The sequence below is a fragment of the Molossus molossus genome, unplaced genomic scaffold (genome assembly GCF_014108415.1).
Source record: "Molossus molossus isolate mMolMol1 unplaced genomic scaffold, mMolMol1.p scaffold_m16_p_15, whole genome shotgun sequence".
NCBI classification, from domain to species: domain Eukaryota; kingdom Metazoa; phylum Chordata; class Mammalia; order Chiroptera; family Molossidae; genus Molossus; species Molossus molossus.
Window position 1 is genome coordinate 47333089 of NW_023425350.1, and position 24897 is coordinate 47357985.

General features: G+C 43.6%; 1 protein-coding gene across 2 annotated transcripts in view; it reads right to left on the reverse strand.

Moving 5' to 3' along the window:
• The window catches only part of SPRED2 (sprouty related EVH1 domain containing 2), a 112434-nt gene that overhangs the window by 11281 nt on the left and 76256 nt on the right, over positions 1-24897 (reverse strand). For both annotated transcript variants that reach the window (XM_036263288.1, XM_036263290.1), the window contains exons 2-4: positions 19718-19895; positions 12671-12839; positions 10046-10110 (exon numbers count right to left, since the gene is read on the reverse strand). In XM_036263288.1, coding sequence (XP_036119181.1) covers positions 10046-10110; positions 12671-12839; positions 19718-19895 — 412 coding nt within the window. The remainder of the gene's footprint in view (positions 1-10045; positions 10111-12670; positions 12840-19717; positions 19896-24897) is intronic.

Genomic DNA, 24897 nt, shown 5'->3' on the forward strand with positions numbered 1-24897 from the left:
TGGAGAACAAGGGCAGCAGCAGCTGGCAGACAGTGGCTATGGAGAGAAAGGTGTGCCCAGGGCACCTGGTTTTCGGCTCTCCCGAGTAGGACACTCCGATTGAGTATGTCAGTGAGACTATGAGAAGGTTGGCAACCATCAATGTCCTCCCTCTGGGATGGAGACAGATGAACCCCACCTCCGGAGAGGCAAGTAAACAAGTACAGCCACTTCATCATCCCTGTGTCCCCAGAACACGAGCCAACGGCAGACAGTGCACAGCCATGGAGCCAAGCCCACCCAGCAGCCATTTCAGGAGGCTGCGGGCCTGGATGTTTTCAATAAGGCACAGAAAATAAAGCTAAGAAACTGCTTAAGGAGCTCAACCATATCATCTGGGAATCACACAGCAATGTTAAGCAAAACTAGCTCCATACAGAGAGAAATGGAAAACTTTGATGCCAGGCCAGAGCATTCGTCTTAGACAAGTTGTGTAACTTCTCTGGGCCTCAGTTTCCTGTAAAGAAGGGGCTGCACTGGAGATCTCTAAGGTCTGTCTGAGCTCTAGCAATTTTATGTGTAATCCTTCCTCCTCCTCCTAAGACTATGACAGGTCAGAGGGGTTTGACTAAGGCTGCTGCTTAGCCGATTCAAGCGCCACGGGATATATGTCAACTATACCTCAATAAAAACAAGTAATAAATAAAAAGAAATAAGTCATCACCATCCCCCTCGCCCCCCAGAAGAGCGAGAGAATTCACTCAAATGGTTAAGTAGAATTTCTGCCGCCTGTAGACGCTGCTATTTTGAATTTTTAAAGATGGCTTACTAGTAGGCATGACCACAATTCGTATTATTTTTACAGCAATCCACCACCAAAATAGATCTCAACATCTGATGCATTCCTCCTAGTGCAAGGGCTTCTCATTTTATTCCCTTTTAAAAGCATGCACACACAGTATATATATAAATATAAATATATGTCATTCCTCTCTACCTTGGGCTGGGAGACTAGACTAATCACATAAAAACTCTGAGCTCTTCTGCACAGCAAAAGAAGCAACCATAAAAACGAAAAGGGATTCCACTATATGGGAGACCATAGTCACCAATGATGCATCAGATAAGGGGTTAATTTTCAAATTTTATAGAGTGCTCATACAACTCAACAAAAGGAAGACAAAGAACTCAATAAAAAAATGGGCCAAGGACCTAGATAGATACCTCTCCAAAAAGGACATACAAATGGCCAAGGGACATATGAAGAAATGCTCAACATCACTAATCATCAGAGAGATGCAAATTAAAACAACTAAGAGGTATCACCTCATACCTGTCAGAATGGCCACCATCAACAAATCATCAAACAACAAGTGTTGCTGAGGGTGTGCAGAAAAGGGGACTCTAATACACTGCTGGTGGGAATGCAGACTGGTGCAGCCACTATGGAAAACAATATGGTGTTACCTCAAAAAGTTAAAAATTGAACTTCCATTTGACCCAGTGATCCCACTTCTAGGAATATACCCTAAGAAACCTGAAACACCAATCAGAAAGAACAAATGTACCCCTATATTCATAGCAGCACTATTTACAATAGCTAAGATCTGGAAACAACCCAAGTGTCCATCAGTAGATGAGTGGATTAAAAAGCTGTGGTACATATACACAATGGAATGACCTGGAGCGTATTATGCTAAGCGAAACAAGCCAAGCAGAGAAAGACAAATATCACATAATCTCACTTATTTGTGGAATATAATGAACTAAAACTGCTAAACAAAATTAACCCAGAGACACAGAGGTAGGGTACAGACTGACAAGCCTCAGAAGAGGGGGACTGGTGGGGGGGGCGGGGAGATAAACCACAGAACTTACATGCATGTATGCATGACCAATGAACATAGACAACAAGGCTGGGGGGGGGGGGGGGAGAGGAGGGTGTCAATGGGGGAAAAATGAGAAACATCTGTAACAAAAACAAATGAATAAATAAAAATTAAAATTAAAAAAACAAAAACAACTCTGGGCTGCTTCTGCCTCTCAGGAGACAGGAAACTGGATGGCCGAGTGCCCCAGGCAGTTCCTGGCTGGGGTTTGGATGAGCTGCCATTCCTAACTCTTCAGCAAAGCCCACCTTCTCCTCGGCATCTACCAGACTGACAGGCTTATGGCATACTCAATAATAGAGAGAAACATGATCGGTTGCCTTCGGTATGCAACCTGGGCATGTTCCCTGACCAGGGATCACACTGGCGACCCTTTGGTACATGGGACAACACTCAACCACCTTTCCTCTGGTGAACAGGAAGTTGTCACCCGGCCTTTGGGAACAGCTAGCACTGGCTCACCTGTCCTAAGGGCCTACACTGGTTCCAGGTGTCCTGTTTCAAAGAGGCAAACAGAGCAGAAAGTTGGCCAGGCACACACTCTTCTATGGTCCCAGCTGCTGGGGAAAAAGAGATAACTTTGTCCTAGACCCTAGGACATCACCCTTTCTGGGACCCAGAGAATAGATAAAATGGGCATTCTTTTACTGGGAGGGAGCAATAAAAAGGAAATTCCCACATGTTTAAAAAAATTGTATGTTTCTAAATTTGGAAGTTAGGTGAACAAAGTTTCGGTATAAAAGGAAGGGACTCGGCTAAGCCACAGCTTAGCTTCACCGGAGGGCTCAGGGATGGGAGCAGGAAGGCCGGGTTTCAGGTAACCCCGACTATGTACTCTGTATGAATTAGTAAAATGGAAATAATAGTGCCCCACCATCCACAGCTTCAAAAGATGAGGTGATATATGTGAAAATGAAGACAGACACAAGTGGGAGAGTTAGCAAAATGCCTTTGGGTTGCCTGAAATTGAGCATTTCAAAGCTTTTGTTTGAGCCTCAGACATTTAATTGCTTTAACTTAGCCATTCTGAGGTATTACCTATTGAATAGAAAGATCTTCCTCTTACTATGTAATGTGAGCTTGACAACGAGGTCACTTAGAAGATAAAGCAGCTCCCATCTGTCTTCTGAGACCTCCTGCGGGCCACAGCAGTCCTGGGACACTGCTCCCGCACCCGGAGCAAAGGGCTGCCCCGCCCACAATGTTTTTGCCTTTCTTAGTAAACCACCATAGACCAATGTCACTAGTTAAATTCTATTGAATTTACATTTCCAAGCTATTTTCTTTGTACCCTCTGCCCACCCCACCCTATCCCAGTCCCTTCATTCCAAAGGGAAGACAACAGAAACATTTCGCATCAGGGGGTCTTCTGAAAGGAGCCCTGGGTTTCAAGGAGGAACAGGGGACCCTCACACCTCCGCTGGAGAGACGATTGAGGTCTTACGCCAACGCTCCAGTTGAAAAGTCCACAAAGGGGGACTCTGATAGGTAAAATTGATAGGTAAAATTCACTAAAACTTACTGAATAAATATTTCCTTTTCTTAAAGTTCTGTGTAGGGCAGTAAGCAGAGCTGGGGTTTGCATTCTGGGTGAGCAGAGTGTGGATCTGAGCACAAGCCGCTTCACCTGAGCCTGGGTGATTGATCTGCAGAAATGAAGTGTCAGAAAGTCCCTGGCAGGGAGGGTGTGAGGACCAAATCCAGTGACGTGCAGGTGTGGACACAGCGCCAGGGACCAGCCCGCGTCGCCTTCTGTGGGCCAGCAGAGAGCTCCGAAGATGTGTCCACCCTGAGAAGGCTCTGCTCTCAGAGGGTCGGGAGGCCAGCTCACCGACGCAGACCCCGGTTTAGAATCCAGGCCTCTCCCTCACCCAAACTCTGCACTCAGGGTCACAGACCACTTCCACTTTTAAAAACACTCTCAGAAAATCAGTAAGCGAACCCCATTTTCTTACAAAACTGGTAGATATGGCTTCAGTTTTAACGTTTGTTCGGACTAGATTAGATGGAAAACTTTTTTTTTTTTTTTAATATATTTTAATGGATTTTACAGACAGAAAGGGAAAGGGAGAGAGAAACATGATCGGTTGCCTTCGGTATGCAACCTGGGCATGTTCCCTGACCAGGGATCACACTGGCGACCCTTTGGTACATGGGACAACACTCAACCAACTGAGCCACACTGGCCAGGGCTAGATGGGAAACTTTTAGGAAAAGAAAAATTTTGTGGTATTCTGCACTCTTCCACTTCTGTAAATAAAACTTTGACAATTATAAAATTCAGTGGATTTGTTTTTTCTACTTAATCAAGAATGAAAATAAGTACAACTTGCGAATACTCAAAGGTGCATCTAGGTAAAACAAATTGCTTCTCAGTACTTTGGTTTCAACCACTTTCTCTAACCACGCTTCAGAAAACACCTGGGGTGGATGGACGAGGTCTGCGGTATCTTTAGGGACAACCGCTCTGGAGAGCCAGAAAGTAATAAATGCAGCTTGTAGTAAACAGGATGTAAAAAGTTCAAGCACAGGGCATGAGGAAGGACCAAATCTTCCAGTCTGGGCAAAACAGGGCTAGAAGCTGATGATGCTATAACAGTCATGACATTTTTCCCATGTAAAGTTAGAATGCCTACCTAAAGAAATAAATACAGCGAAACACCAAAACATAATCCATACACCAGTCTTTTCCAACTGAGTTCTAGGAGGGAATCCAGACCCGAACAAAATGACTGAACGACTCTTCTCAGTTCTGCAAAGGACAGTGCGCAGCACCATTCCAGGTGCACAGGACACCTTCACTCATTGGATAAGGATGGATTCCTTGAGGTGCCAGGGCTTAACTGAGAAAGATCGATCGAGAGGGCTGCCCGCATCCAGAAACAATACTTAGGTGGTAGTAAACCTGGAGGGTAGGCCGTGCTACGGTCGGGCTTCAAGTTGCCATCCGTGGACCATGAGACTGTGACACTGCTGAGGAGGCTCCAAGCCCGTCACATGCAGGGGCCACATGAGCATCAGCCTCATATTTACTCTCTCATCTCTCCCCTTCCAACTTGGGTCCAAGAGAACCCTAAAATAGAACTCTTATATTTGATGGTTATATTAAAAAAAATAATAGAACAGCTGAAAGACTCTCTAATTATTCAGCAGAGGAAGAGAAAAACAGCGGTGTTGAACTGGGAAAGCTGGGAGCTCGTGTTCACTGCTCCTCCGCGATGAACTAGCTGTGAGAGCTTAGGCAAGTCACCCGTCTGACTCATCTGAAAATAACTCAAAAGCCTTTCCAATCCCAAGACCTTTAATTCTAAGGGTTGGCTTGGTTGGAGTGATCCTCGCTACCCACCAAGGCAAATACATGTCCAGTTAGCTCCTGTAGCATATCTTACCTTTAACGCGCCGCTACTTCCATAGTGGACACACTGTCCCTCACACCAGGCAGAGAGGACGGCGGAAATGAGCACTCAGAGCCACAGAAGTCAACCCCTGTGTGCTCTTTAACCTCTAAATCTGGGGGAGTCGGGATGAGTTGTGTAACGAAGGTGTCTGTCTCGATTCCACCTTCTCCTTTGCCCTCTCACCCTCCTTCTGATAAACCCCCCGATTCTTTTTTTAAAAAAAAATCAATGCATGTACGTATATCACAATCTCTCAAAGAGCAGGCTCGCCCCTCTCTATCTCAGCTTCTCACTCCCCAGAGAAACACACTTTCAACTCTCCTGGCTCTTCTTGTATTTGTCTCCATTTTTTCAATCCCATGTGGTTTATACTATTTCCTGATTTGTGGATTTAGATATTATTTAAGGACTGCTTATTATGGAAGATGAAGATCTAGCCCTTTTATACACCCTCGAGTATCCTTCTATAAAGCAAATATTTCCCTAATCCCCCAGCTTTAGAGCCAGAATCCAGCCACTCAGCACAATGACAGCTGGAGCACCGACCACACATGACCAGATTCTAGGTTAGCTGCTCTAGAAGGATGTATGCCCTGCAGCTGCATTCTCCCACGACCCTGTGATCCTTGTCTGGCGATGAAGATGCTCATATCATTTAAAAATTACTGTAGAATTCTGCAGCAGTAAATAAATCACTGGTTTGAAGGGACCAAGCCCTACACAACAGGAATTTGGAAAATTGCTCATTAAGTGACCATAAAACCCAGCGCCTCCCTTGTTCTAGACAGTTTATTTTCTCGACTCACTCTGCCCAAGAACCCTTCCTTGTGGGTTCCAAACCCTCCAAGACCTCACCTGGAGGAGTCTGGGAGGAAGCCAGTTCTAAGTTGGGGAGCGAAGCAACTCAGCTTATCCCCCGAGCTGAACTGTTCCTATCTGAAGTTTACATGGACCCCCTCCACAAAGACAAAAGCACAATGGAGGGAACAGACGTGAAGGTCTTTGCATTCTGTCCCTCTCAAGTCTCCCCAGCTCGGAAGCGACAGAAATGAAAAGCTGTCCGTCAGACGCACTGACGAGAGTATGCGCTCAGCAATTTGCAGAATGCTAACCATTCTTGTTGTTGTTTTATATTCTCTGCATTACTCATCTTAAAAATGTGTACCAAATGGCTCAGGCACTGGAATTCCCTCATACATCCATGCTTAATGCTGGGCACACCCCTGCCACCTAGGACCAGTCACTCTAACTGAGGTTTCCCATGGAGCTGAGGGGCTGCAAAAGGACTGTGCTGCAAGGGAGAAAGTGACGAGAGGGTAAGAGGCACAAGGAGCCAAAAGCTTACAGTGAGGATAAGCTAGGGGGCTCAGCTCCTGGTTGTAGACTGGGCACAACACAGCTGGAAAAATGACACATCGTTACTGAGATCCCCTCAAAATCACCCACCTTTAAATTGTTCTCTAAGATAACAATAAAGCAAATGAACAAAACAGAAAAAGCTATGATTTTACACACTATACAAGAATTCTCACGAACCACTGTCGATAGGTTCTACAACTTCAAGCAAAATGATGTATAATGAATCCCATTTTACCACAGGCTAATGTGATATCACAAGAGTTAAGTTCCTTCACTATCTCATTGGTGTTACACCGAAACAACATTGAACAAAGTGACATTACTCAAGGACCTGCTGTATCTGGGGGTCAGAACAACTATTTATTGGGCATTTATACGGCAAAGCTTCATAGGATTGCAGAGACTAAAATGATGGATAACCAGCTTCTAACTGGATGAAGATTCATACACTCTGCAGATAAAATACAAAAGCCAAAAAAGGGGCAGGCTTTCAAGTGGTGAGAGAGAAATAAACAGAGTGCCATGGGATTTTAAACAAGAGAGAACAGTCATAATTGGACAAGGGAGAAAGATGAGGACACACGAATGGGTCAACAGCCCAAACTGAGAATGTTGGAACGGCTGTTAATCGGGGGTCTCTGGTGGTGGTTCTGGCAGGAGAGATGTGGGCACACACCAGGCTGGTGGCAGTGAAATGGAAAATACAGCCATGGGGACACTGGAGGCAACAGTGTTGGCAACTGGCAACAGGTGCTTGGGCAGGGCAGGTGTCATGTGCATGCACACACTAAGAAGGGCACTAATTTGACAGAAATTGCAACATAGTTGTGCCATCCTGAGGAGACAGGTGGATAAGCTGTTTTGGGGGATAACCATTAGGGCTGGGCAGTGTGAGCAGAAATAGTCCATGCTTGGTGAGTAGGCAGGCCAGACAAGTGCCCCACGGGGAATTAGGATGCCCCTTCCTCTTCTGCTTCATTCCCTAACTGTCCACCATGTCCTGCTTTCCTCCTAACTCCAAGGAATCCCCTGAAACCGGGGGAAGCCCCTGGCTCCACCAGCAGAAACAAGATACTGTCCTGCTTCCTCAAGCGGCCTCTACAGCCTTTTCTATACACTGTTCTCCCAGGGGATTCTCCTTCTCTGGGCCATGAGGGTCTTACACCTACTTACACTCTCGGCGATCACGGAGTTCCAAGTCCTGAACTTCTGCCTTACCAATAAACGTTTAAGAACGCAGCAGCCTGGGACGCTATGGTCTGTGCCGAGTCAATGTGGCTGCTCGTTTCCTGCTCCAGCTCTCAGACAGCTCACTGACCGTCTTAGGATAGAAGGTGTGACGACAGGGAGCTCTTGGGCAAACGGGAAACCTGGAGCATAGCCCCTGATCACCGCCCCCCATCCTCACACAGGATGTGTTCTGACTTGTCAATGGCCTGAAGACAGGGCTGTCTTGAGAAGGGAGGTACTATTATTAACAGTCCCTTGTTTGTAAACAAATGGAATGACGGCAACTGGTCGTCTACATCAGGGCTACACAGAATGCAACGAACTGGATGGAGCTCCTTCCCCAGGGAGCTCCAAGGGGCTGGACGCAGCAGGCTGTTTCCCCACTCCCTTCCAGGCATTTGGCGTTACCCTCCCGCGCTGATCCCCCGTGGATTAGGGGACGAAACCAGGAGGGATGCTGGCTTCCATCCCCCTCTCCCGATTCTATAAATCACTTCTGGCAGGTAGGGGGGAAGCAGCTGTGAAGGGCAGTTTTGCTCTGGAGCTCAGGAAGCCACCTTTTAACCCGCCTGCTGTTGTTTGTCTCTCGAAACGTGACAAAGGAACAGATGTAAGCAACATGCCAACTGTTGAGAGGATCTGCTCCGAGCACTATAGGAAGCCTGTTCGAAGCCGCATCACACCGGCCGCTCCGTGGAAGGACAACTGAGTTCATTTCCTGAAACCGCTATGCTCGCTCTGCTCATGTCAGGCCCGGAGCCGCAGTGCGCAGGCCACTCACCACGCGTATCCCTGCATCCGCCTTTGCCCTTGCGGCTCCCAGCCTTGAAGCCACTTCCCTGTTCAAATGCCACCAACGTCCGGTCCCGACTCACCTCCCAGTGGTCTTCTCTGATCCCTGTCCTACCAGAAAGCATTCGGGTCCAGGGCACTGTAGTCTGTGCCAGTCTCTAAGCCTTTCACGGTCAATCTTATATCTGTGCCAACTATCCTGTTACCTGCAGCAGCCATGCTTTCCACACCTTCATATTCCCAAAGCAGTGGTTTCAAATCACCAGCTGCATGATGAGTCTATTGCAAAGCAAGTTTAAAGGGTTGCAACCAATATTTTAAAATATGAAATAAAAACTAGCTTCTAAAAGATGCTCTTGTGACAACTGGGGAACTATTAGATGATATGGGATTCCTATTAATTTTCTTAGGTATAGTAATGGTGTGCCTGTGTAAAAGAACACCTTATTTTTAGGAGGTGGATGCTGAAGTAATAAGAGGGGTGTGTGTGTGTGTTCACATCTGTAAGTACACATACATGCACAGATAAAGCAAATGAGCAAAATGTTACAACTGCTGAATCTAGGTGCAGAGCATACAGTGTTCACCATATTATTCTTTACCTTTTCCTATGTGCTTGAAAAAATCATAATGCATAGCATGAAGTACAATCTGGTTTTAGGTGTCTCTGGATGTGCATGTGTCCTAGGTTACAATATAATGGTATTTCCTACTGGAGATCAAGGCTGAGCGTCTGAAAATGCTGCCCTACAGCTCCTCACTGCACCACGCACACAGCAGGTGTGCTATGAACTATTTGTTAATTAACTCTAGAAGCCCAGGATTTAAATGAAGACGCAAGCTGAGAAATCATTTTGTCCCGTCAACTCCAGCTGTGTCAAAATACCCACGCTCTTGCCTGCCTTAGCACACTTGGGCCCAACCTCAACTCAGCCTTCAGGCCATTCATCGGAGGTTTAATTACTCATTAGCAAGGCTATTTCTGGATTTCCCCATGATGCCAGGGAGCGGTTGTGTTCATGACTGAGTAGGGTAACCAGTTGTCCTGGTTTGCCTGGGCTTGAGGTGCTTTGTAGGACTAGGGACTTTTAGTGCTAAAACTAGGCCAGTCTCAGGCAAACCAGATAGTTATTCACCAGAAGTCTGAGGGAAGACCGCGAGAGAACCTGGGACAGGTCCGGGAGAGCCGACACTGTCATGTCACATGGTGATGTTACTGCAACACGAACGACGAAGGCAAACCCAGCGCAGGAAAAACTGTGACAGGACAGAGATCTCCCGATGGCATCCCAACTGCAACAGCACATGCCAGTTGCAAAGCGTCTCTCATGCCCTTATACAGAACGTCTCCTGATGACTCACCACCAACCTGGAAAGCAAAGGGCATGGGGAACTTACCGTAAAAACGTCGTCATCACCAAGCTCAGCTTCATTATGGATGGTGGAAGATGATGTGGTTGAGCCTACAAAGACAAAAACATGTAATAAAAAGTGTTTTCAAAGAGGATAAGTCCAATCCAATCATTTAAAAGGTATATTTTAAGAAAACCACATTACATTCCTTTTGTATGTGGATCACTAGCAGAAATGTTACCTGAGAATTAATGCTTTTAATGGACTCTTCTTTAACTGACTCTTGCCAGGATACTCCCTAAATGAACTTGGCCGACTACTGTTCCCAGTTAACTCCATGAACTTCTGCACTGGCCACTAGAACAACCACACAGAGAGGCAACATGGAGGAGGGGTGGGGACAGCCTGCCCACTGCTCTGAGGTGCAAGGTCAAGACCAGCCTCCACCAGGAACCCCCCAGGTCCCAGTGGTGTACAGCGGGAAAAGCACTGGACGGACAACCCCCAAGCTAGACCTGCCACCATCTCACTGTGTAAACTGGACTCAGCTTTCTGGTCTTTTCATCTGCCAACAGACTAAACAGCCTGTATGGTCACCCCCTGTTCTGAAAGTCAGGCATTGTACTCTAAAACCCAGACTGTGGGAGCCACCTGCTAAGCTGATGCCAGGGCAAGTGTGTTTTCTCTTGCAGTACCAGGGCATCAATGAGTTTGTTTCTGCTGGCTATAATCTAGGCTCAGGTCAGAAAACTCGATTTATTCCATCATGGAATGAAGGTTCACTTTATTTACTTTTTCATCTCTTTTTTCTTTCTGGTATGCAAGCCAGTAGAAATTCCTACTTTTCCTTCATTAACAGTATCCAGTAATGTATAGATCAACAATTGACAGTTAATGGCCAAAAGGAAAAATATTTAAATCTGCCTAAGTGATAGATACACCAATGGAGAATTTTATTCTCCATTTTCTCCCTTTTTTTGGTTAAGTCTTTAAAAATATGCATTTAGAAACTATTTTGCTATTACATAAAACAGAAATTAAAAAAACTGCTCAGCCCTGGCCGGTTTGGCTCAGCGGTTAGAGCATCGGCTGCGGTCCGGAGAGACCCGGGTTCAGTTACCGCTAAGGGCACATACCTCGGTTGCAGTTTGTCCCCGGCCCTGGTTGCGTTGTGTGGGTGGCAGCCACTCGATGTCTCCCCCTCCCACTCTATCTGAACAAAATATCAAAAAATGTCCTTGGATGAGGATAAAAAAAGAAAGAAAGAACTACTCAGAAAGGGAAGTGGAATATATAATTTCCAACGAGGAATCACAGGAGAAAAAAATAAGTCCCATAATAACCTCTGCTCAATTCCTATTGCTCTTTCAGGGTTTTTCTATACTATTTGAATTATTCTAGTCAATCAATGTTTAAGGCAAGTTTTCCAGAAAACAGCTAGGTAGAGTATATATATAGAAAAAAATGACAGGTGATCAATTTTGTTTATAGATTCAGTAATTAAGTATATGGATGCACTGAAAACTATCAGTGATATAGGAGCTATTTTCTCTCTAAATATTTAAAAGTTGTTTAATAACAACATTTTAAACATTTGTTACTTATGTAAGACCTATGACATAAACAGTTTTCATTGGCTATCATGTGGTTGTATATTCATGTTCTAGCTAGAATTGTCTTACTACTAATGTTAAGCAATTTTTCATTGAAGATTGCTTTTCTCTTTTCCCATAAATCCACAAGGAAGAAAATAACTTCTGAACACTCTTATTTCTTTTTTTCCCCCTTTATTGATTTTAGAGAGGACGGGAGGAAAAAGAGAGAGAGAGAGAGAAACACTGAGAGAGAACATCGATTGGCCGCCTCCTGCATGCCCCTCACTGGGGATTTGGCCCACAACCTGGGCATGTGCCCTGACAGGGAATCAAACCAGCAACCTCTTGGTACATGGGTCAATGCTTGACCACTGAGCCACACCAGCTGGGCAACACTCTTACTTCTTAGACAGTTGAAAGACACATTTGTTTATGATTAATTTTTATAATTAATTAATTCTGAGTTTGGCTTTTTGCTTGATATTTCTTTCTTTACAGGGTTGTGGTACCATTAACCCTCTGATCTGAGAACTGAGTGTGTTAGAGTGGAGAATCTGTGTGTTTGCATCTATAAAAGTCCATGAGAACTGAGGGCCTAAGAACCTTCCAGGCCAGGATCAAATGCAACACGATGTCTACTAACCACTCACCACAGACTAAGGCCTGCACCAAACCAGGGCTCCAGGAGTCACAGATCCCTTTCCTGGTCAGGGGCAGCTGCACACCTGGGCTTTGATTATAAGAGGGCGGTGGGTAGGCCTGGAATCTATGCCTATTTGAATCCATTATCCATTTCTGAGCCAAGATAGGTCAGACCAAAGCTGTTCCAATCGTCAGGGAAAGATGAACACCAAAAAGTCCAACTGGGACTACTCCTTACTTGAAACCCATCTCCTTTTCCCCTGTGTTCTCACTTTGTATTTGTTTTCCTTGGATGTTCCTAAAGTTTTGGCATCTACTGACCTGGCCACCAACCCTCCTGCAACTACAAATATATGATGGTGGACAACTGGAATGGGAAAGAACTCAGAAAATCAACACAGTCCCACTAAGAATACAGTGACAAGCTCAATACCTTCTATAAGGTCTTCGATTGCTTTCCTCACTCCCCTGTCAAAGGCTCGAGCATCTGCAGGACTTTGGAAAGTAAGTCCAAACTTCCTATTGTCGACCTTCCAGTGATGAAAGGTTGGGTTGGCTTTGGTGTAGACCAAGTCCTTTCTTACATAGCATTCCAATACCACCTGAAGGATTGAAACACACAGGCTGGTTACTTGTGAAACAGTCTTGCTGGTGTCTGGTTACAAAAATCTAACGAGAAACCATCCATTATTGGTAGCAGCTAATGAAAACCCTCCATCCGTGCCTTCACGTATCTATGAGTCTCTCCATTTGAAAGGCTGATGATTGTCTCTGTGGACCATCCACTCTTTGCTTACCCATCACCTGACCCCCCCACCCTTGACTTTGGTGATCCCCAATGTACTATCCTTAACTATGCTCTTCTCTGTCATTCCTCTTCCTCATCCCTGACTGGGGGGCTCTAAGCTGAGGCCCGGGTCTTGGGACTTTGCTCTATTCCAGGTTTACTGCTTCCATGTCAGGGCCTTTGTATTAGTGGCTCTCAACCTTCCCTTCTCTGTCCTAAGTGATCTCAAATTCAACATGTTGAAAAATTAACTTAATCTGCTCTGAAATTTCTGTCACTGGTTTCCTCTCCCACTTCCCCATAGCTGGCAATGCCAGCCCTCTCTGTTCCTTGTCGTTGGCTCAGAAAGCTCCGTGGTTATCTTGCCTCTTCTTTCTCTACCCTCTGTTATTAATCACCGAGTCTGTTTCATTTCCCCTTCAATATCTTTTATATCAATCCATGTCAGTTGCTACCACCCTGATTCTGGGTCTCTATTAACCTTTTAGCTGGATTATTAGAACAGTCTCCAAGTTTCTAGCAATCTCGTTTTAGAACTGCCTTTAACTAAGCTATAACTTTGAGTAGACTGTCTCAGACCCTCAGTCTTTTTGTCTCTAAAGTGGAAATAACACCAACGTTACCAATGAGAAGACACACACGAACATGCTCTGAAAACACTGAGTAAAGAGAAACTTAACAGGGTAACACTCATTTTCCAGTATATTTGTGCCATCAAGTTTTACTTTTATTGACTTCAATTCCGGTCATCTTCACAATTTAGTACTAGATTTCACATTATGCTCTAACACTGCATGTGCCTTTGTCTTATTCCCCTAATTAGACTGTGAAAGATCAAGACGTATCGTAAAATAACTCCCTCAGTATCTGGCACGGTGCTACTGTTGATAAAGATACCAGAGTGTAACATTACAGCATAAAAGCATTACAGTCATGTGAATGCAAGTTCCATTCTTTATTCACAAAAGAAATCTTTAAAATATCAACAATATTTATTCCTATGTACACTAAAATAATTTTGCTAAGTGTTAATAGCTTTGATCTTGTTCTGGAGAAGTTCTTCATTTAACAAAATGAAATCCTACTAAGTAAAGGGAGAGTAAAGGCCTGCCTAAATTAGTATAAATTCAAATTAAAGAATGTCCTTAAATGAGTACAGGTTTCAAGGATACATCTAAGCAAACAGAAATTAAGTGCTGCCTACTAGATGCTCCCCAACTTATAAAATGATGAGACTAATGGTCAAATTGGCAGATCAAGTAGCAGTCCCCAGCAGTTAACTTCATTGCATTGTACTGAAAGATGACAACAGTCCCTTCGCAGTTCTATTTATGATTACATTACTTATTATGGCCATTTCCCCCTAAGAATAGTGCGATGGTTAAATGTCAGCCCAGCCCCATTCCAAACTGGGGAAATCCAAATAACCAAGGCTCTAACTAACAAATGTTATCTATTTTAGAATTTAATAGTCTCGATTCAAAGTCTCAAAATAAACTTTTTGTAAAAACAAATACTTCCAGTTTCTTAATATTTTTAGGGTGAAAAATTAGTCTTCAGTTGACATTTTCCAAGTTTAACATTAATACAATGGTACATTTTCTTACAGAAGTTTAATAAATTCTTAGAAAAGTAAAGTAAGTTCAGCCACCTCAATTAAGTGAGGGGGAAGGGATCAGAAACCATCTCTCTGTGTCCTCTTCAGCAAAATGACATCATCACATATCTAAGTTTAATGACAAAAATGAATAAGTTCAGATGCTTTCAACTTATCAACAGGTAGAAAACATCTAATGAAGTTTAGGCATTAATTTAAAACTTGAGAAAGGCTTTATAAAATATTTTTTTAAATGAGATGCATGGGGAGAAAAAAAAAGATTATATATTCTTTTTTTTTTTTAATCCTCATCCGAGGACGTTGTTCCATTCAGATAGAATAGGAGGGAGAGAGAGAGAGAAACATCAATGTGAAAGGGATGCATCGAGTGGCTGCCACCCACACAACCCAACCAGGGCTGGGGACAAACTGCAACTGAGGCACATGCCCTTAGCGGGAACCAAACCCGGGTCTCTCTGGACCGCAGACTGATGCTCTAACCGCTGAGCCAAACCGACCAGGGCAATTATATATTCTTGTTGGAGGCTTTAAAAAAATATACACAAGAAATACAAGTTGTAAAAGATTTTGAGTAATTTGGATGAATATATGAAGGCTTCATTCTTCCTTTCCTTTCCCTCCTCACCCGCAATGCCTCTCCATTTCCAGAGCTGCCCACTGTCAGTATAGTGGGCACAATCCCAGTAACCTTCCAGTGGCTTCTGTGAGTATACAAGTTTGTGTGTAAGGGTGAGTATGTTTATATGTGACCACACCTACAAATTACCTTGCTACTTGCCTTTTCTTTTCCTTAAGAACAAGTCTTAGAGACACAGGAAGGCAAAAAGTATTCTCTTCCATGGCTAATATTCCCCAGTATGAATTTATTAGAATTATTCAGTCATTCTCCATACTAATGGAGATTTTTAGGTTATTTCTTTTTTCTTTTTAACATTTTTTTCTTTATTGATTTTAGAGAAGGAGGGGAGAGAGAGAGAGAAATATCAATGAGAGAGCTCAGCGACTGGCTGCCTCCTGCACACACCCCCACTGGGAATTTGGCCCACAGCCTGGGCATGTGCCCTGACTGGGAATTGAACCAGCGACCTCTTGGTGCCTGGGTTGACGCTCAACCACTGAGCCACACCAGCCGGGCTAGGTTATTTCTAATTGGTCGCTTTTATAAACAATGCTAGAATGAACATCCTCATACATTTTCTCAAAGTTTGGTCTGCAGGTTTTTGGGAGTCCTCCGGCTGCATGCCCCCGCCCTTACAGGGGGTTCCAGGATGGCAAAACTATTTCCAAAGACTACCCTTTTTTTTGGCCTTTTCATTGTGTTGCCATGTCTCCTGATGGTGCAAAAGGAACAGTGCATCACAGTGCATCACACTGCTATGCCACAGCATAAGGTGGTGCATGGCACCAAACTGTACTAATGTCACTGGATTCATCACTGTCACAGGGGCAAAGTATAAAATGCCAGTTTTACGTAGGATTCTTCTGGATCAAGCAGTTAAAATGATGAAGTCTTGACCCTTGAATGCACATCTTTCATTTTGTGTGATGAAATAAAGTACACACATTTGGATTCTCATCTCTAATTCTGCGTCCCATCTGCTGTGATATGTTGCTATGGCTGAAGTGTACAAAGAAACTGGCTTTGCACAAAGGCACAGCTGGCAAAGGGAAGAGGATTTCTAACAGCTTCTCACTTCTGTATATGGAAGAATGATGACTGTCCCAAGGAAAAGCACTTGTGCAATCATTTCAGTTGTGAGTTGAATTGCCTGCTTTTTTCATGGATCTACTTGAAAGAACCATGGTACTCAGACCTGTGTATTTGGCAGATATTTTCTTGAATATGAACACAGTGAGCCTGTCACTTCAAGGAAAACAACTGGAGGTATTTGTTGCCAATAATAAAATTTGAACTTTCAAGAGAAAGAATTGTGGGCAGCTTCCCAATAAAGACTTTCCTAATGAGATTAGTGGTGATCTTAAGAAATGCAATTTTTTTTTTTAATCCTCATCTGAGGACATTTTTCCATATTTTATTCTGACAGAGTAGGAAGGAGAGAGAGAGAGAGAGAAGCATTGATGTGGAAGAGACACATCGAGTGGCTGCCACCCACACGACCCAACCAGGGCTGGGGACAAACTGCAACCAAGGTACGTGCCCTTAGCGGGAACCGAACCCGGGTCTCTCTGGACCGCAGGCCAATGCTCTAACTGCTGAGCTAAACCGACCAGGGCATAAGTGTGATTTTTTTTATATACTCTTTAGTTAAATGTATCAACATTTGGAAGATCTGCTTAAATCAGAAAACCATTATTTTCCAAATGACCAACACATGATATTACAAAATCAGGAATGAGTAAAAAAAATCTCATCAAAGTAAAGATAAAGCAGTGGATTTAGTGAACAATTCATTGATACGGCTTCAGATTCCATATACATGAAACCTTAAGTGTAGGATCAAAAAGTATATCTACAATGATCTGAAAACTCTATTAAAATACTTCTCCCTTTTCCAGCTGGAGTGGTTCAGTTGGTAGAGCACAGTCCTATGCACCGAAAGGTTGTCGGTTCGATTCCCGGTCAAGGCACATACCTGGGTTGCGGGTTTGATTCCCAGTCGGGGAGTGTACGAAAGGCAACCAACCTATGTTTTTCTCTCTCTACCTTCCTCTCTCTAAGCATGTCCTCAGGTGAGGATTAAAAAAAAAAAAAAAAAAAGATATAACCATTCAGGTAAGATAATGTGCTAACACAAAATAGTAAAAAAGGGAAAAAGGAAAAAAATTTTGTAGAAAAAGAACAACTAAAACAAAAAGGCAAGCAAAAGATTATAATAATATTTACAGCAAATATGGCAGATGAAGATTAATTTCCTGTTATACAAGAGGGTGTATATACATGTGAAGGAGAAAAGTAAGGTCCTAACAGGTAAACATGCGAAGGACATTAACAGATAATTCAGTTGCCACTGTTTACCAAACAGAAAAACATTTGACCTCATTAGTTATCAACAAACAACAAGATACCACCGATACTCTATCGAACTGGTAAAGATGTAAAATATCTGATCCTCGTTGTGTTAAAGAATCTTCTCATATATGCTGGTAGCAGCGCTTTGTACAATAATCAAAGTCATAAAAATTTGACATACAAATTATTCCAAGAAAATAATAAATGTGGAAAATGCAGGTATGTATCTACAAATGCAGATCAGTAATACTGGTGGGGGCAGTGAGGGAAGAAGCTTAATATTTAACACTAAGGAGATTGTCAAATAAACAAAAAGACATCAACCTGATAACAGAAACATGAAAATTCTTACAGTAATGTTAGGGCAAAAGCAATGACATGCAGAACTGTTTATGAGCTCTGACGATAGCTATGTAAAAATAAAAATATGCACGAGGAGGAAAAACGACATCAGAGCTAAAGGTGGTTATGCACGTGTGACTTTGGCTCAGTTAGGGGGTCAGAGTGACAGTATCAAATACTGGTTCCAGACTCTCAAGATGAGTCACCAAGAACAAGGAGTCTTTCTGAATCTCAATTTCTGCAGGTATGATTATACAGGCTGCTGTAAGAACACAATGACGCAACCCAACTAAAGGGCTAGCACAGCGTCAATGCTATATAAAGGGTAGTTATTTTATTTTATATTGGTAGTGTGGTTACAATGTCTTTACTGTGAATACCTTAGAAACAAGAATGTTTAATTATTTGACTACTATGTAGGGAATTTATAAAATAGACACACTTCTTAAAATGAGCTATATTCTGCCTTTAAATTTACTTCATTTTCAGAAACGAATCAAGTGTGAAAACAGCATTTCTGTTAATCCATAGATAACATTTCCAAATTGTTCTGTCGTAGCTATTTTGTAACTTTTAAAACAACAAGTGTTTGCAAAAGATTGTATTTGTATACTTAGCACAACAAACTCAACACATGCCACAGGTAAGGGTCTCAGATGTCACACTGATATATCCTGTAGTGTCTTTGTATTTTCTGTTCCATCTTGCACATTTTAAAAAATATGTTTTCATTGATTTTTTTTTAGAGAAAGAGGAAGGAGAAGGAGAGAGAGGGGGGAAGGGGAGAGAGAGAGGGAGATGAGGGAACATCAATCAGCTGCCTCCTGCATGCCCTCTACTGGGGATCCAGCCCAGGCATCCACCCTGACCAGGAATGAAACCAATGACCTCTTGGTGCATGGGAGGACGCTCCATCCACTGACCAAACCAGCCAGGCCAATACTGCACATTCTGAATCATCTGATGGCTTTTGAGTATACACTCCATGGTCAAATACAGATAGGAGCAGTGTTCTTCCAGGTTCACACCACCAATTAAAAATAGATTTGACATTCCAGTTTCCTTCATAACATAGAACTGGACATCCAAGTTCCTTCATGCAAGTGGGTGGATGATCTATGCCCCTGCCCTGTGAGATTGTGATTACACTCCAAAGTGTATATTTTTAAATGCTTAGAATCGTTATCGAAGGGTGAAACCACTACTTTCTGTTACTTCCTTTTTCTAAACATGTTTTATTCATTACTTTATGAAATAAAACCTACAGTATATTTTAGATAAACATTTATTTAGAAGTAACCAAATTCCAGGTGCCACTTTTTCTTTCCATTTACTTTTCACCAACGAAACCTTGATGGCATGCTCCAAAAGAGACAAAACCAAAAACTCAATGTTTTTAAAAACTCTGACTTCACAGCTCACTACAATCTGACTCATAATAAAGAACACACGTTTGTTTTGAATATTTTGTTACAGTGACAGAAAGACAGCTTAGTTAATCAAAGAGGCAAACCAGCCTGCCGAATACACAGCTTCTTAGCATCGAGTTACATGGTACAGGGTAAGAAGTGACTTTGCTGAAAAGCCAGGGTTACGTTTTGCAATTTGGCACCAGCTCCAGAGTTATAACTTTTAAAGCTTTTGCAAGAGTTTGAAGTCAGAGAAAGAAGGAAAGAAATAACCTACAGGAAGAAGGCTATGATTTAAGGTAAAGAAATCAGTCATTGCTGATTTAACCCCCGCATTCCATGTCTGCCATTACCAGTTTGTCTTTCTGCCGTTCACCATGGATGAGAAAGCCGCTTCGTCCATTGCCTTCGGGGTGCATGACCTTACAGACCCCCACGCGACTGATCCCGCCTCCTTCCTGTGGGAACCATCCCCCGCTGGAGTCATCTCTGGTCATAACCACAGCCTTGACACGCACAATATAGCTGTCACTAAAACGACAACAAGAAGAACGGGGCATGACAATGGTCTGGTAGCTGCAGGACATGTTTCACAGTGCAAGATGACTGACCACACCAGCATTTGCTGGGCTTGTTAAAAGTAAAGGTGTGTCTGGCAGCAACCTTAAAGGCAGCCCATCTCAACTTTTAGGGAAAAAACAAAACACTTACACTCAACATAAAAGTACATTTTTTAAAAGATGCCCAGTAACTAAAGGTGTTTGTGAGTCTTTGAAGATGTATTCAGGCATAACATTCTCCAGTTCCTGGGTGGTAAGTATTAACGATAAAACAAATGAGCTGATCTCTATAGTTTGGTATCTATACGTTAGAAAAGACGAACCTATTAACTTAAAAGGATATTATGGTTTCAATCCTTAAAACTTAGTTTATGATGAATGACCAAGGTTTAACATTTTATAAAGCTAATAATCCCCTGATTTAGCATAGCAATAGGAGAATCCATTTCCAAATCACAAATTCACTATGCAATCACTTACATAAGTGGGAAATATTTCAATTTAAGCACCCTTTACACATGTGTACCCTTTTGTTTGATTCCATTTGTTCCAGTCTAAATGTCAATTTCACATCAAGTTCTTTTGCACATTTGCCAAACATCCTCTTTTTCCTCCGGAGACCAACTCTAGCTTCTTTTCATTCTTCATCACTTTGCAGGAAATTTATTTGGATTTTCAGCAAGGCCATTAAATTCTCACTTGCTGCCCTTTTTTCTTTGGAAATAATTCATTTTTTACTCATTCAGACATATATTTCTGTCTTCTATATGCCAGGCACCGTGCCAGATTCCAGGGAAACGACGATGCAGAGTAACACAGAACCCCCCGTTTCCGTCTTCCGGGCCAGCGCACAGAGCCTGGCCACAGAGCGTGCAACCCACTGCCAGAGCCCATTCGGACTGTCCCTCTGCCCCATGCCCCTGCTCACCACACTCATCCCCCAAGGCAATGCCACCTAGACCTTCCATGACTCCCTACAGCTTACCCTCTACTGCGACCCACTCCCTTCCCACCGTGCCATCAGACTCAAGGTCCAACACCCCCTCACCTTCTTATCCTTTCCTCAGACGTTTGTGTGTAGTAAAACATACATAATGTAAAGTGTAGCATTTCAGCCATTTCAATGGCATTAATTCCATGGCATTAAGCACATTCACATTGTTCTGCAAACATCCTCACCATCCACCTCCAGAACTCTTTTCATCTTCCCAGACTAAAAATCCATGCTCAGGAAGCACTAGCTCCTCGTCCTGCCTTCTCCCCAGCCCCTGACAACCACCATTCGACTCCAGGTATCTCTTGTAAGCTCCTTTCTCTCTCTTTCTTTCTTTCTTTCTTTCTTTCTTTCTTTCTTTCTTTCTTTCTTTCTTTCTTTCTTTCTTTCTTTCTTTCTTTCTTTCCTTTCTTTCTCTCTCTCTCTCTCTCTCTCTCTCTCTTTCTTTTTTTCAGATAGAATGGAAGGGAGAGCGAGGAAGAGAGAGAGAGAAAGAGAGAAAGAAACATCGACGTGAAAGGGACACATCGAGTGGCCGCCTCCCCCACGACCCCAACTGGGGCGGAGACAAACTGCAACCGAGGTACGTGCCCTTAGCGGGAACCGAACCCGGGTCTCTCTGTACCGCAGGCCGACGCTCTAACTGCTGAGCCAAACCAGCCAGGGCTCCTTTCACTTTCTTAACCTAAAAGCAGAGGTGCTCTGGGTGGACCTCTGTGGCCCACCCACACGGGGCTGCTTTCTCTCTCACACATCTCTCCCTACTGAGCCTGGATGTGGGGTCGGGTATTCACCTCTGCTGCTGTAGGCCAGTGGCCCTCCCCCCAGTTCCTCTGAAGCCCCCAAGTCTGACCATGCCCCCACTACCCTCAATCTTTCACAGACCTCTGGGTCACTCCCCCTCCATCTCTCCACCACGATCTCTGTAATGATTCTTTGTAATTTCATTGACCCAGAGGATCCTTCCGGTTCCTTGGCCTTTCAGTTTCTGGAACTCTTCTGCTCCAGTGCCCTGGTCCTACAACCAACGTCAGCCACCCATGCCCAGTCACTACCTTAACCTCGCCATGACCAACATCTGCACAGCTTCCACCACGTCAATTTTAAGCATCCTGCTCACCAGCCACCACCTCCCGACTCTGTAAACTCACTGCCACCAGACTCCAGTAATTCCACCCCACAAGCTAGTGTTATGACCACCCCCCCCGACTGACCCCACCTCGCCATTCCCCACTCCCCCTTTGCTCTCACTGATTCTCCACCCAACTTGAGCTCCATGCTCTATCATGACATGCTTTTGCACAAAACCTTAACACGTTTGTTCTCTTTTCTCAATGTAACTGCCTGGCGAAACGCCAACTCTGGTGAAATCCCACCTACTTAATCCCATGCTCCCACCCAGGCTGCTGAACATGGTTAGAGGAAAAAACCCCACTGTTTAACTTACAGGTCTAGTTTGAAAGTTATAACCACTAACCACAATGGATTCTTAGGTGGCACCCAGTATCCTAATTCCCCAATCCCATCCCCAAGATTATTTCATGTGTCCTCTTACCACCTCCCTCACAGAGGATGGGTGAGCTCGCTTCAATTTCTCCGAGAAAACAGACACAATCAGAACTTGCACCTGTGACCATCAATATGCCTACTACTCTGTACTAGTACTCTCTTTCACTCCTTTGGTAACTGTGGCTAAACCGCCCACGACTCAAGCCAGGACCAACCACTGCAGCTTAAGTACTGTCTATGTGCTAACAGGGGCCCAATTCATGTTTCTATCCAGACCTCTTCCCTAAGCTTCAGACCAGTAAAACCAAATGGCAATGGGATTTCTCTGCTTGAGTGTCTAGCAGGCACCTAAATCCACGTTTCACGTTGAACTCTTGATTCCGGACACCTTCCTATACTGTTGGCTCTCCCTTGGAAACATATCCAGAAACCACTTTTTACTACCTCCCTCAACACTGCCCTGATCCCAGCTGCCATCACATTTCAGACTATTGCAATAGCCTCCTAAATGACCTCCTTACTCCATGCTTGCCCAACTTTCTAAGAAAATAGACAGATAACTCAGATTATTGCACTCTACTCAAACAAACCCTTCAGTAATTTCCTTATATAACTGAGTGAAAATAAAATATCTAGCACTTATCTCACGCCTCTCCTCCTTGATCATGCCACATTCATCCCACTGTCCTTGACAGTCTGCCACATGAGGCACACTCCTGCCTCAGGGCCTTTGCACATGCCAGTTCTTTCACTTAAACCTCATTTCCCACTCTTCTCCCCACACATTAAGTTCATTCTCAAGGTTATTTCATCACAGAAGACTTCTCTGTCCACTTTATATAAAGTAGCTCCGTTCACTCTTCCTAAATCTTCTTACTCTGCTTTCTCTTTCCACATGCTGCTAAGTCAACCTCTGCCCTATTTGTTTGGCCACCTTTCTCCACTAGAATGTAACCTCCATGAGAGCAGGGACTTTGCCCTTTTTGTTCACTGCTATATCCCTAGGGCCTAGAGCTGTGTTGTGCAGTGGTTGGGTTAAATACAAAATAGTTTTCAACAGCTTTTAAAAAAATTATTTGTAGCTAACAGAATCCCTGGGAAAATATAAAGTATTCAATACTCTTTTGCTTATGAGCCCAATAGCTTAACTGGGTTAGGGTAAAAATTTCCTTTTCATTAAATAGGAAAACAGAATTAAAAGAAAAAATCACATGGCTTGCATCATTAATCCATTTATCTCAGGATTCAACATGCATATTCTTTTAGATCATAGAGATTAAGAACATTTAAAAACATTTGTTTAGGGTAGTTGCATACAAACACCTTGAGAATATCATGTTCCCCCTTATACCCCATTCATTCTAGAGAAACAAAGGGTCCCAGGATGTGTAACTCTGTGGTATGAAACTCAGCTCCTCAAACCTGCAGCAAGTACACTGTGGATTCACCTACAGGAAAGGGCCAAGGTGAGGAACAAACTGCACACCTCTTGTTGAAACATGCTTTCTCTTTTTTTGTGTTGCAGCTGTGCGCTGGTCTCCTTTTCTTTAATGGGATTAAGTGTAAAAAAGGAAGTCTGTATTACTTATGTTAGTGCCATAAACTTATCTCCAGAAATTATTCATTAGAGATACAAAAAAATACCCACCCCTTGGCTTCCAGACTACAGAGGCTGTTAATGTTGACCTTTGCTCTCCGTCTGCAGGGTCCTCTTTTCCGCCTTGGTTCCTTTCCTGCCTCTTCCCAAGGGCAGACTTCTCTGTGATGGGGTGTGTGAGTTGGGGCTGAAGGGAAAGAATTCCACCCCCCACTGCCATCTCCTCTGGCAACATCTCCGACAGCCAGCATTAACTGAGGCATCTGGCTATTTAAAACAAGGCAGGGATAAAGTGTTGCACTAAAAGCTGCGAGGGATGTCTGGATAATCCAGCTGCAGGGCCGCATGCCAACTGCTTCCTATCTGTGGTGTATTGACGTTACTCAGGCATTTCACCCCACCCAGAACAGAAACGACAATGAACTCACTACCAAAAGGTACAGAGGAGGAAAACTCCCTTCCCACCTTCCCTCCCTCTTTCTGGAAAGAATTAAACAACATGTTTAAACCAGATGTGGGTGGGGGGGGGGTGGAGCAGGAAGGGCAAAGGTAGATTAGTTTTCTGCTGTGCGGAAGGAAAATGCTGCTAGTGTGCCTTAGAAAGTTTTCAAGAAATATTATTGTCAAAAATAACAACAACAAAAATGCTTCTGAAAGTTTCAACTGCTAAACCGATGTAACTGATTAAGGACCTGGTGAAGTTCCAGCCATGGGTCCCCACACCAACGAAGGGAGCCCTGGTGCCTGAATTTGAGCTAATCTGCCCCAAAGAATCAAGTCATTACAGATGGTGGCTGGCTCCCACCACCCAAACACCACCATATTTATTCTTTAGGTACATTCTGAGTAAAATGGACTCGTACAAACTGGGCT